The following is a 13,198-nucleotide window of genomic DNA, read 5'->3' as shown; positions in this document are numbered from 1 at the left end:
AGACAATCCTAAGTCAAAAGAACAAAGCTGGAGGCATCACGCTACCTGTATTTACTTTTAACCTCAAAATGAGAAATAAATCAGGCTATACCCAAAGAGCTTCTCTGTACAAGGTCTTTAGTCATTAGCTTTCCTCTTTTAGTTACTGAATTATGTTTTGACATTTCTAAAGCATATATATATTTTTTGAGACGGAGTCTCACACTGTTGCCTGGGCTGGAGTATAATGGCGTGAACTTGGCTCACTACAACTTCCACCTCCCGGGTTCAAGTGATTCTCCTGCCTCAGCCTCCTGAGTAGCTGGGGTTATGGGCACTCGCCACCACTCCTGGCTAATTTTTTGTCTTTTTAGTAGAGATGGGGTTTCACTATGTTGGCCAGGCTGGTCTCGAACTCCTGACCTCATGATCCATCCACCTCGGCCTTCCAAAGTTCTGGGATTACAGGCGTGAGCCACTGCACCTGGCCTAAAGCGTGTGTTTCATATGGAAACTACCTTGAGGGCATCTGAAACAATTAGCGAAGATAACATCTTTATGTTAGCTATATCTGGCTGTGAAGACTTAATAGAAGCCTTTTAGGAAAAAAAAAAAAAAATGCCTAGCAATAATTTTTATCTCTAATTATTTGGAGTAGAAAAGCAATTGGCTTATTTTTTTTCAACCCTCTGAGGCTATAAATTAAAATCATGTTGAAATACAATGAGCGTCAAATCAGACTATTGTAGGTCAGTTATGGGTGCTTCTTGATCCCAATTGTTTCTTGAGTTGCACATTAAAAATTCTGAGCTCGTTATTCACAAAGAGATCACAGATATAATTCACACACTAGAAAAGTCATCCTTTTAGAGTATACAATTCAGTCAATTTCAGTAGTTTGCATCTTTCTAAGATTGTTTTTGTTTTATCTAAGTTATCTAATTTGTCGGCATACAACTGTTTGTAATCTTTTCCTACAGTTTTTTTATAAAATTATTATTTTTGTAAGATTGGTAGTAACGATCCCTCTTTCATTTCTTTTTATAGTAATTAGGTCTTCTCGCTTTTGTTTTTCTTAGTATAGCTGAAGTCTTTTCGATTTTGTTGATCTTTTCCAAGAATCAGCTTTTGGTTTTGATAATTTTCTCTACTGTTTTTCTATTCTCTATTTAATTTGTATATGCTCTAATTTTTTGTTTGTTTGTTTTTTCCTTTTGCTTACTTTGGGTAGAGTTTACTCTTCTTTTTTTCTGGTTTTAAGGTAGAATGTTAGGTTATCAATTTGAGATCTTATTTTTTAATATGCATGTTTGCAGCTACAAATCAGTCTAAGCTCTTCTTTGTGTACATCCCACAAGTTTTGGCATGTTGTTTTTGTTTTCATTCCTCTCAAAATGTTATCTATCATGTGATTTCTTCTTTGACCAATAGTTATTTAGGAGTGTGATACTTCATTTTCACATATTTGTGAAGTTCCCAAATTTTGTTTTATTATTGGTTCCTAAATTTCATTGTGCTGGAGAACATATACTGTAAGATTATAGTCCTTTTAAATGTATCAAGAGTTGTCTTATAGTCTTATATATAGTCTATCTTTGAGAATAGGACATGTGGACTTGAGAAGAATGTGTTTTCTGGTGGAGTAGTCTATGTGTGCCAGTTGCATTATAGGTTGTACAAGTCTTCTATCTTTTTATTGATTTTCTGTGTAGTTGTTGTATCCACTATGGAAAGTGGGATATCGAAGTCTCTAACTTTTGTTGTTGTATTGTCTGTTTCTCCCTTTGAGTTTGTCCATTTTTGTTCCATGTATATTGGGGATCTGTTGTTATGTACATATATATTTATAATTGGTATATCCTGATGAATTAACCTTTTGTATTATTGTTTTTAAAGTCCTACTTTGTTGCCAGTAACAGTTTTTGTTGAAGTCTATTTTGTGTGATGTTAGTATAGCCCCCTCAGTTCTTTTTCCATTACTGTTTGCATCATATATTGTTTTCCATCTTTTTACTTTCAATTTATTTGTCTTCAAATCTAAAGTGTGCTATTATAGGCAACATACAGTTGGAATTTTTAAAAAATCCATTCTGCCAATCTCTGCCTTTTGATTGGAGCATTTAATCCATTTATATTTAATTTAACTACTGATGTGGTAGAGTTTATATCTGTCATTGGTTATACATTTCAATATTTATTATGTCATTTTTTGTTTTTCTCTTTCTCCATTGCTGACATTTTCTTGGGTGCCATTTTATTTACCTTATTGATTCTTTTACTTTTTTTGAGTTTTATTTTTAGTAGTTTTCCTGAGTATTATAATTAGAATCTTAATTAATATAGTATTTGGATATTTCAATAGTATACAAAAATTTTGTTCCTAATTAGCTCTCTCTGTTTCCCCTCTTTTATGCCATTATTATTAAACAAATTACATTTTAAAGTGCCTATTATTGCTTTATATTATCATCTTTTAAATCAATAGGAGAAAAAATGAGTTATGAGCAAAATATACAGTTTTTTACATCTTACACATTTACCTATGTAGTTACCTCTACCAGTGAACTTTATTCTTTTGTGTATATTAGATTTATTGTTTCATTTCAACTTGAAGAACTCCTTTTAGTATTCCTCATAGAACAGTGGTCTAGCAATGAATTCTAGAAATAATTCAATTTTTGTTCTAGAAATATCTTAATTTCTTCTTAATTTTAAAAGACAGATTTTCTGCATATGAAATTCTTGATTGGTAGTAATTTTCTTTCAGCACTTTGGCTATGTCATCCTACTACCTTCTGGCCTTTGTCTTTTTTGATGAGAAATTGGCTGTTGGTTGTATTGAGGATCTTTGCACATAAGTCACTTCTCTCTTACTGCTTTCAAGATTCTTAGCTGTTGGTTTTAAACAGTTTGGTTTTGATGTCTTGGTGGGGACTTCTTTGAGTTTATCTAACTTAGAATTTTTTAAACTTCTTAGATATATAGCTTGATGCTTTTCTTCAAATTTGGGAATGTTTCAGTTATTACCTTTTAAGGCATTCTTTCTGTACGTTTCTCTTTCCTCTCTCCTCTGGTACTCACATTATGTTTGATGGTGTTTCCACAAGTCGTAGAGGCTCTATTCACTTTTCTTTCTTCTTTTTTCTTTGATTCTAAAATTGGATTATCTCAACTGATCAATCTTCAAATTTGTTGATTTCTTTCTTCTTCCAGCTTCCAGCTTTCTTCTTCCAGGTGTTGAGTCTTTATTACACTTTAGAATCTTTATTTGGCTTTTAAAAGTAATTTCTGTCTCTTGATTAATATCTATATTTAATGATAATTCAGCTACTTTTCTTTGGTTCTTTATACACGGTTTCCTGTAATTCTTGGAACATTCAGTCATCCCTCAATATCCACAGGGGATTGATTCTAGGACCCCACATGGATACCAAAATTTGTTGATGCTCAAGTTCCTTATATTAAATTGTATAGTTCTGACAAAGGGCTAATATCCAGAATCTACAAAGAACTCAAACAAATTTACAAGAAAAAAACAAACAACTCCATCAAAAAGTGGGCAAAGGAAATGCAAATCAAAATCAAAATGAGATACCATCTCACACCAGTTAGAATGGCAATCATTAAAAAAATCAGGAAACAACAGGTGCTGGAGAGGATGTGGAGAAATAGGAACACTTTTACAGTGTTGGTGGGACTGTAAACTAGTTCAACCATTGTGGAAAACAATGTGGCAATTCCTCAAGGATCTAGAACTAGAAATACCATTTGACCTAGCCATCCCATTACTGGGTATATACCCAAAGGATTATAAATCATGCTGCTATAAAGACACATGCGCACGTATGTTTATTGCAGCACTATTCACAACAGCAAAGACTTGGAATCAACCCAAATGTCCATCAGTGGCAGACTGGATTAAGAAAATGTGGCACATATGCACCATGGAATACTATGCAGCCATAAAAAAGGATGAGTTTGTGTCCTTTGTAGGGACATGGATGCAGCTGGAAGCCATCATTCTCAGCAAACTATTGCAAGAACAGAAAACCAAACACCGCATGTTCTCACTCATAGGTGGGAATTGAACAATGAGATCACTTGGACACAGGAAGGGGAACATCACACACTGGGGCCTATTGTGGGGAGGGGGGAGGGGAGAGGGATAGCATTAGGAGATATACCTAATGTAAATGACAAGTTAATGGGTGCAGCACACCAATATGGCACATGTATACATATGTAACAAACCTGCACATTGTGCACATGTACCCTAGAACTGAAAGTATAGTAATAATAATAATAATAATAAAAAGCAGCATATCTAAAAAAATTTGTATAGTATTTGTTGCAAAAATAATAAATGGGACCAATTAAATCTAAAACCTTCTGCATAACAAAAGAAATAATCAGCAGAGTTAACAGACAACCCACAGAGTGGGAAAAAATTTTAGCAAACTATGCATCTGGCAAAGGACCAATATTTAGAATTTACAAGGAACTCAAATAGATGAGCAAGAAAAAAGAAATAATCCTATCAAAAAGTGGTCAAAGGATATGAATAGACAATTCTCAAAGATATACAGGCAGCCAACCATTTTTAATATATGAAAAAAAGCTCGACATCACTCATCATTAGGGAAATGCAAATTGAAACCACAATGAGATACCACCTTACTCCTGCAAGAGTGGCTGATATGGTTTCACTGTGTACCCACCCAAATCTCACCCTGAATCATAGTTCCCATAATTTCTATGTGTTGTGGGAGGGACCCAATGGGAGGTAATTGAATCATGGGAGTAAGTTCTCATGAAATCTAATGGTCTTATAAGGGACTTTTCCCCACCTTTGCTCTGCATTATTCCTTGCTGCTACCATGTGAAGAAGAATGTGTTTGCTTCCCCTTCAGCCATGATTATAAACTTCCTGGGGCCTCCCTAGCCATGCTGAACTGTGAGTCAATGTAACCTCTTTCCTTTATAAATTACCCAGTCTTGGGTATGTCTTTATTAGCAGCATGAGAATGAACTAACACAATGACCATAAGTAAAAAGCAAAAAAAAAAAAAAAAAGGTGTGCTGTGGATGCAGTGAAAGGGAACACTTTCACACTGCTGGTGGGAATGTAAATTAGTACAACCACTATGGAGAACAGTATGAAGATTCCTTAAGGAACCAAAAGTAGAATACCATTCAACCTGGCAATCTCACTACTGGGTATTTATCCAAAAGAAAAAAAGTTGTTATGTGAAAAAGACACGTGCACATGCATGTTTACAGCAGCACAATTCGCAATTGCAAAGATATGGAACCAACCTAAGTGCCCATCAACCAGAGTGGATAAAGAAAATGTGATATATATATATATATATATATTATATATATATTATATATGTACACACACACACACACACACACACACCATGGGAACTACTCAGCCATAAAAAGGAATGAAATAATGTCTTTTGCAGCAACTTGGATGGAGTTGGAGGCCATTATTCTAAGTGAAGTAACCCAGGAATGGAAAATCAAATATTGTATGTTCTCACTTTTAAGTAGGAGCTAAGCCATGAGGATGCAAAGGCATAAGAATGATATAATGCACTTTGGAGATTCAGGGGGAAGTGTGACGGGGGATGAGGGATAAAAGACTACATATTGGGTACAGCATATACTGTTCGAGTGATGGGTGTATTAAAATCTCAAATCACCACTGAAGAACTTATCCATGTAACCAACACCACCTGTACCCCAAAAACTATTGAGATAAACATTAAATTGTATAGTATTTGTGTATACACATCCTCTTATATAGTTTATTGTCTCTACTTAATTCCCAATATAGCATGAATGCTATGTAATTAGTAGTTATACTACATTTTTTATTTGTATTAATTTTTATTGTTGTATTGTTATTTTTTATTTTAAAAATTTCCAATCTGTGGTTGATTGACACTGCAGATAGAGAGGGCTAATTGTATTTAAAATAGCAGATTTAAAGTTTTTGCCTAGTAAATCCAATATCTAGGTTCTAAGTTTCCTGATGGACAGTTTCTATGCTGCTTCTTTTTCTATGTATGAGCAATGCTATCTTGTGATTTTTGTTGAAAAAGTAGGTATTTTAAATAATATAATGTGGCAACTCTGAAAATCATATCCTTCTCTCCTCATGATTTTTATTGTTATTGTTTTTTGTTGCTGGTTTTCATTGTTGTGTCTTGATTCATTAGTGAGTAGGCAGAATACTGGCATCCTCCCAAATTTTCATATCCTAATCCTTGAACCTGTTAATATGTTAGGTTACATCATAAAGGGGAATTAAGGCTGTTAATCATTTGACCTTAAAATAGGAAGATAATACCTAATTATCTGGATGAACCCAATGTAATCATAAAGATCATTAAATGCGGAAAAGGGAAGCAGCATATCAAAGTGATATAATGTGAGAAGAATGCTCCACTCACATCCTCACATGGCCTGCCCATTGCTGGCTTTGAAGATGGAGGAAATGGCCTGTAGAAGTTGGAAAAGGCAAGGGAACAGATTCTCCTCTAGAGCCTCCAGAAGGGAATTCAGCTCTGCTAACACCTTAATATTAACCCAGTCAGGCCATGTTAGACTTCTGACCTAAAATACTGTAAGATAAATTTGTATTGTTTAAGCTACCAAGTTTGAGGTAATTTGTTTTAGAAGCATAAGGAAACGAACTTTTCTATATAAATTCTATGAAGTCTGTTTATACAGACTTTACCCCTGGGGAAAAGGTTTGCACTGACAGAACATTGAGTCTGGTTAAATAAAGAAAAATCTTGCAAATAGGAACTTTCACAGAAAGGCCAGACAGGTCAAATAATGACAGTTCTCTCAGAATGGTACTTTTGGGTAGCTTGAAACCTATTGTACTTCCTTCAGTGTCTGCTAGGCTGCTTTTTTCACTGCGATTATTGGACTATTTGTTTTCAAGTTTGAGCTGGAGAGAGGGTGACGGGTAGGTCAGTTAAAATGCCACAAAACTCACTGTTTTAAATGAAATTTAGCTACTTATTTTTTAATAAATACTTTTTGGATTTTTGCAAGTCTTTGGTTAATTTCCCAAGTTCTGAAAAGGTTGATTTTGACAATGTTTCCAATGTTTTTGTTTCTTTACTGGAGGAGTAGATTTTTTGAGTCCTTAGTCTGGCATTCTTGCTGACATCCAATCTTTCTTAAAGTTCTCTAGTGAAGTGAGAAATTGCCAACCCATTCCATAGCTCTGTATTTCTTATTCCCATCGTAGTGTTTTATTGTAGCAGCTACATAATCTGTCAAATTCTTCAATGAGCACTTCAGTCCAGAAGGCTTCAAGCATTTAAAAAGCTGTTTTGAAGGAATGTGCCATGGACTGATTATTCTTCCTTTTTTCTTTTCCAGTTGGAAAAGTTAGATAGCCATATTTAGAGGTCTTGTGTCCTTAAATACTGTGTTGATAATCAGAATTCGGTGCAGAAAACAGAAGCATTCTAGGCATTTCAAACAGGTAGGGTTAATACATGGAATTAAATGAATACAAAAGTAATTGTAAGAGTGAAGGAGGGGTGGTTCTAGGGTGAGCCTTTAGGAAAAACTCCCAGGACAAAAGAGATTTGACCCAAAGGACATCTACTTCTGAAAACAGACTTTATTTTAGACTTTTCAAAAATCAACTTTGAGTGTTATTATCTTCTTTGATTTTGTTTGTTTTCTGCTTTTATATTTATTATTTATTTCTAGCCTGTTTTGGTTTATTGTATTGGTCTTTTAAATTCTGGGTTGAGTGCTTAGGACTTTTTTCCATTATTTCTTGTTTTTTGTATATGTTAATTATGGCTTTAGATTTTCTTTAAGTACTGTACTGCTTTAGTGACATCCTACAGGTTTTAATATTAATCAATTTCACTTTATGTTTTTCTAAACTTATACTCCTATTTTAATTTCATCTTTAATCAGATTTTCCCCATGTAGATAACTTTGTATTTTTGTTGTTGATTTACATTTTGTAGTTTTTTTAAATTGTGATTATAAAACACCTTATTTGTATTTTGTGGGCTAATATTTCATGTTGAAAATATTCCATTGTCATTTATAAAACATATATATTCTTTGGTAACTACAAATCCCCAAACACACACATACACATATGCATACACAATCTGGATGGGTACTTTTATTTTTCATATTCTTTACAACTGTATTTTTTGTTTCACTACACAGCCAGTTTCTGAGGAGGACATATTAAAATACACCACTTTTAGAGTTTTTGAATTTTTCTTGCTTTCTAACAATTTTTGCTTTGTTATTCAATGCATAAGGTATTGTCATTATAAAATATTATTCATGAATTGTAACATGTTAATATAAATCATGTTGTTTTGTCATGTTTAATAATTTTTGCTTTGTATATTTATCAGAAATTGATGTCAAATTATTGTATATCTTTGTCTAGCTCCTTATTGTAACGTTTTTGTGGGTTTTTATTTGTGCTCCTTATCCACTTAGATATTTTAATTAAAAAATAGTTTTAACCCATTGTATTAGTCCATTTTGATGCTGCTGATAGAGACATACCCAAGAATGGGCAATTTAGAAAACAAAGAGGTTTAATGGACTCACAGTTCCACATAGCTGGGGAGGTCTCTCAATCATGGCAGAAGGCATAAGGCACATCTCACATGGTGGCAGACAAGAGAAGAGAATGAGAGCCAAGGCAATCTGACGGATCTAAAACCATCAGATCCCATGAGATTTATTCACTACCATGAGAACAGTATGGGGGAACTGCCCCCGGGATTCAGTTGTCTACCAGTGGGGACCCTCCAAGCCAAAATTCAAGATGAGATTTGGGTGGGGACATAGCCAAACCTTGTCACCCACACAAGTTTTTTTTGTTTGTTTTTTGTTTGTTTGTTTGTTTTTTGAGGTGGAGTTTCACTCTTGTTGCCCAGGTTGGAGTGCAATGGCATGATCTCAGCTCACTGCAACCTCCACCTCCCACGTTCAAGTGATTCTCCTGTGTCAGCCTCCCAAGTAGCTGGGATTACAGGCACCCACCACTATGTCTGGCTAATTTTTTGTATTTTAGTAGAGACGGGGTTTCACCATGTTGGCCAGGCTGGTCTCGAACTCCTGACCTGTGATTCGCCTGCCTCAGCCTCCCGAAGTGCTGGGATTACAGGCATGAGCCACCGCACCCGGCCACCTATACAAGTATTAACGTGTCAAAAAGTCACTATTTTAAGTGTCAAAAAAATTCTATTAAACAATTAAATGAACTCATTCATATTTATATATTTGATTTTATTTCTGCCATCTTACTTCTATTTTTTCTTGTTTTCTTTCCTTCTTTCCCCCTTTCCCGTTTTTGGTAGATTAATGGATTGATGGATTTATTGATTGTATGTGGGTTGAGGGTCTCTAGTGCATTGAATTAGTTAAATGTAGCAAATTCTTAAAATATGTTTTTCTCTGTCAACTTCAGATACTAATTTACAACAACTTTTTCAAACAAGACAGAACTTTTAATTCTATTGTAATTTTCTTATCCTGGTATGCCTCTCACACTCCTTGAGATATTGTTGAAAACATGGAATTAATGTTCCAAGTTATTTCTTTTATATTATGCCTCTCAGACTTCACGAATTCCTACTTTCCAACTATATTAAATAACAGATCATCCTTATCAGTAATTACTTAAAGTTGAAAATGTACTTTTCTGTTTTATTTTGTGAATAACTTAAGTTTAAATTTTATATCAAAGGAAAAAAGCTGCCAAAAAACACACAAAAATTACTCTGCTTTTTCTGAAATAGCTTAAGACAGTGCTATCCAAAGATAAAGTAAGATATTTTGAGATGTTGATTTCTTCTTCACTGGAAGAGTTCAAATTTAGTAGACTAATTACTTCTTGGTAAAGATAATTACTTACCAAATCAATCAGATTAAGAACAATAAAAAGTCTTTCTTTAACTTTTTTTACTCCTCTATTAATCTATATAATTCTAAGGATTTTCCTATCTGGACACAGAGAAATGTGTGATCCAGAAAACTTATTTAGATTTTTTTAAATCTTGTTCTTCAATCTATTTAATAGTATACTTTTATTCCAAATAGGTCAGTGTATATATGTGAAAAAAAGAAGGAAGGAAGAAAAATTATAATTTTAATTGAGCAAACAATTTCAGCTTAAATATTCTACTTATAAGTATCTGTTTGGGCCTCTTGCAGAACCACCTAGTCTGGAAGATGCAGGGAAGATGCTGAATGAGACTGTGGTGGTGAGCAACCCTGTACAGCTGGAGTGTAAGGCAGCTGGAAATCCTGTGCCTGGTATGTTTACTTGTGGACTCTATAACTTAATATTTTAAGATTTCTGGGAATAACTGAAACTGGTTTTGAGCATAATATACTAATTACTCGTAAAGAACAGGTTATAGAATACATTTCATGGGTGAAACATTGATAAGAATATTATCAGATAAAATTTTTGAATTTTTATTGCCTTTAACTGCATGAAACAATTTATTTAAAAAATGTAGAAATATGTGAATACCTTAATCATCTTATTGTCAGTATTGTGGCCACAAGACCCACATGGTGGTTTATATCCATTTATGCTGAAACTTTTTTTTAACTTAAAAGCATCTTAATGAAGCTACATCAAATTGTCATTCTAATGAGACTACAACTTTGTTTTGTATATTCCCACCACTAGTAGATTATTCATATGAATCAGTAACAACATACATTTTTGAGGTCAATAATGTGTATGGTATTTGGTTTGGTTAGGCATATAGCCAACATTTTATGGATGAGAGGAAACATACAACAACAACAAAAAAATAGATAAGTTGAAAGTTTGCTATTAAATAATACTGATATATTAGAGATACTAAAGAATATCTTTCTTCTAAATTCATTTTCAGGACTCACTGACTTGGCTCTTGGTGTTTTTCTAAGGGTTACCTTCTCTTAAAAATCAAAGCTAAAGAGATGATTACTTAAACAGATTAAATTCAGATGATAAGTATAAGAATAAAGTAATTGCGACTTAGCTAAGATACATCTTAGTATATTTAATTTAAAAAATTTTTACATAGATCATCTTCTCCCCTTCTTCTTTCAGTTATTACATGGTACAAAGATAATCGTCTACTCTCAGGTTCCACCAGCATGACTTTCTTGAACAGAGGACAGATCATTGATATCGAAAGTGCCCAGATCTCAGATGCTGGCATATATAAATGCGTGGCCATCAACTCAGCTGGAGCTACAGAGTTATTTTACAGTCTGCAGGTTCATGGTTAGTGCCACTTCACCTAGATTCATTCTGGGGTAAAGAAGCATTCAAAATGATTAAGTGCTTCTATAAAATTTTTGTGTAAGTATTTAACAGAGTGTGTTATTGTCATCTTTATGTAAGGGCACAGTGTTCTAAAACTTATAAATGTGCTTATTCCTGATTCCTATTAAAATGCTCAATTTCCACATGCTGTTGACTTAAGTTTGCTTTCAATGAGTTGTTGAAATAGTCATTGATACTGTTAGCTAACGACAAAAAAAACACTGCTTGTAAATGCTCTCTAAAAGAATCATAGGTATTAGTGAAATGTTTCTGAGTGATTATCTCTAATAATGCTTTTAAGAGGAGTTGGTAGTTAACATACTACAGTGGATGCAGTGAAGGGGGATACACATGTGTGTTCCTGCACACACACACACACAAGCCTAGAAATCAATAAATAAAATTCCACTCTGGCATAAAAAACTGATTTCTTAAACAAACTGGCAAAACTTGTTTTTCCTTATCTGTGAAATGGAGAAATTGATACTTGCTCTATTTATCTCACAGGATGGCTGTGATTAGATCTTAAATAAGAGAGGTGAAAGAACTTACCAAAAAACAAGTAAACAAACCCTCCAATAAGAACACAATATTGTAGACATTACATGTAGTTTTCGTCATTTGAGATTACAAATCCTGTGATATTAACATGTCTTACCTTCATTTGTTTTTTTCAGTGGCCCCATCAATTTCTGGCAGCAATAACATGGTGGCAGTGGTGGTTAATAACCCGGTGAGGTTAGAATGTGAAGCCAGAGGTATTCCTGCCCCAAGTCTGACCTGGTTGAAAGATGGGAGTCCTGTTTCTAGTTTTTCTAATGGAATACAGGTACCTTCATTCATTTCTTTGGTGACATTTACCACCTGATTATTCAGTACAGGAAGTACACACAGGTAAAACTGTTGAAGAGATTTAGAGAACAAGGATTAACAGATGCTATTTTTAAAGTACACATATGCAACCATAAAAACCATGGACACATAACTGGGATCCCCAAATAATTCATTAAAAACTCACTGTTTCTAAGAGTTCCCTTATCTTACTTTTAGGTGTTATATTTTGACCATTTGTTTTAGATATTTGTTGTTTTCTACCTGCCCCACTCCACTTTCTGCTACTACCACAATAGATACTTTACACAAAGAAATGTTAATCAACAAAACAGGAATTTTCTGGTAGAATTTAGGTTTAAATGTCTTCAAATAGTTATGAATCAGAGACTACACCGAGCATATATACTTCTACAAAAACATCAAGTAATATGGTAAGAAAAAATATAATGTAAACATCATGAGAAGTAAAATTTGAGTCCTAGAAAAATTTTAAATGCATTATATTGAGTCAAAATTAAAAATATAAAAGTGCATATATACCTAACTTAAAGTTTAATTTTTATCTTGCCTAACAGAAAGCATAGTTCTCATAACATTCTACTTCTTCAGGATTTCTTGCAAATCTAATGCTTTCAAGATTTGGGATCATAGAACATCCAGAGTTAACGTCAGTATTTTAGAAATACAACTGAATCCATGGGATGAAGGATAATCAATGTAGCTTATTAATTAATTTGGCTACTACTTTGTTGTTAATTTCAGTTTCTTACCTTTTTACCCAAAGAAAAATTAGAAAGAGAATTAGCGCCTCTTATTCCAACTCATTTTTCTCCCCTGGCATCTTTCTCTCTGTTTGTAGTGCGTATGGATGAAAGTTGACTTTCATCTGATGCCATATGTAAAGACTTATTTTCAGTAGTCATTACCAAATTTAATTCTAGCCTCTTACATTCTTCCACTGAGAAGATGAAAAGAGTATTATATGATGTTTGCCTACTTAAAAATATCCAAGGGAAAATCTTCCTAAAA

General features: G+C 33.7%; 1 protein-coding gene across 7 annotated transcripts in view; it reads left to right on the top strand.

Annotated features, from left to right (window-relative positions):
• Window positions 1–13,198, top strand: part of HMCN1 (hemicentin 1) — a 499,395-nt gene that overhangs the window by 338,894 nt on the left and 147,303 nt on the right. For all 7 annotated transcript variants that reach the window (XR_004179456.1, XM_031657606.1, XM_031657603.1 and 4 more), the window contains 3 exons: window positions 10,219–10,320; window positions 11,117–11,293; window positions 12,013–12,164. Coding sequence is in view for 6 of the 7 variants with exons in the window: in XM_031657606.1 (XP_031513466.1) it covers window positions 10,219–10,320; window positions 11,117–11,293; window positions 12,013–12,164 (431 nt within the window). In the remaining variant the exon portion in view is untranslated. The remainder of the gene's footprint in view (window positions 1–10,218; window positions 10,321–11,116; window positions 11,294–12,012; window positions 12,165–13,198) is intronic.

The sequence above is a fragment of the Papio anubis genome, chromosome 1, assembly GCF_008728515.1.
Source record: "Papio anubis isolate 15944 chromosome 1, Panubis1.0, whole genome shotgun sequence".
Taxonomy (NCBI): domain Eukaryota; kingdom Metazoa; phylum Chordata; class Mammalia; order Primates; family Cercopithecidae; genus Papio; species Papio anubis.
The sequence above is the reverse complement of the archived record's forward strand: the minus strand, read 5'-3'. Positions and strand labels throughout refer to the sequence as shown.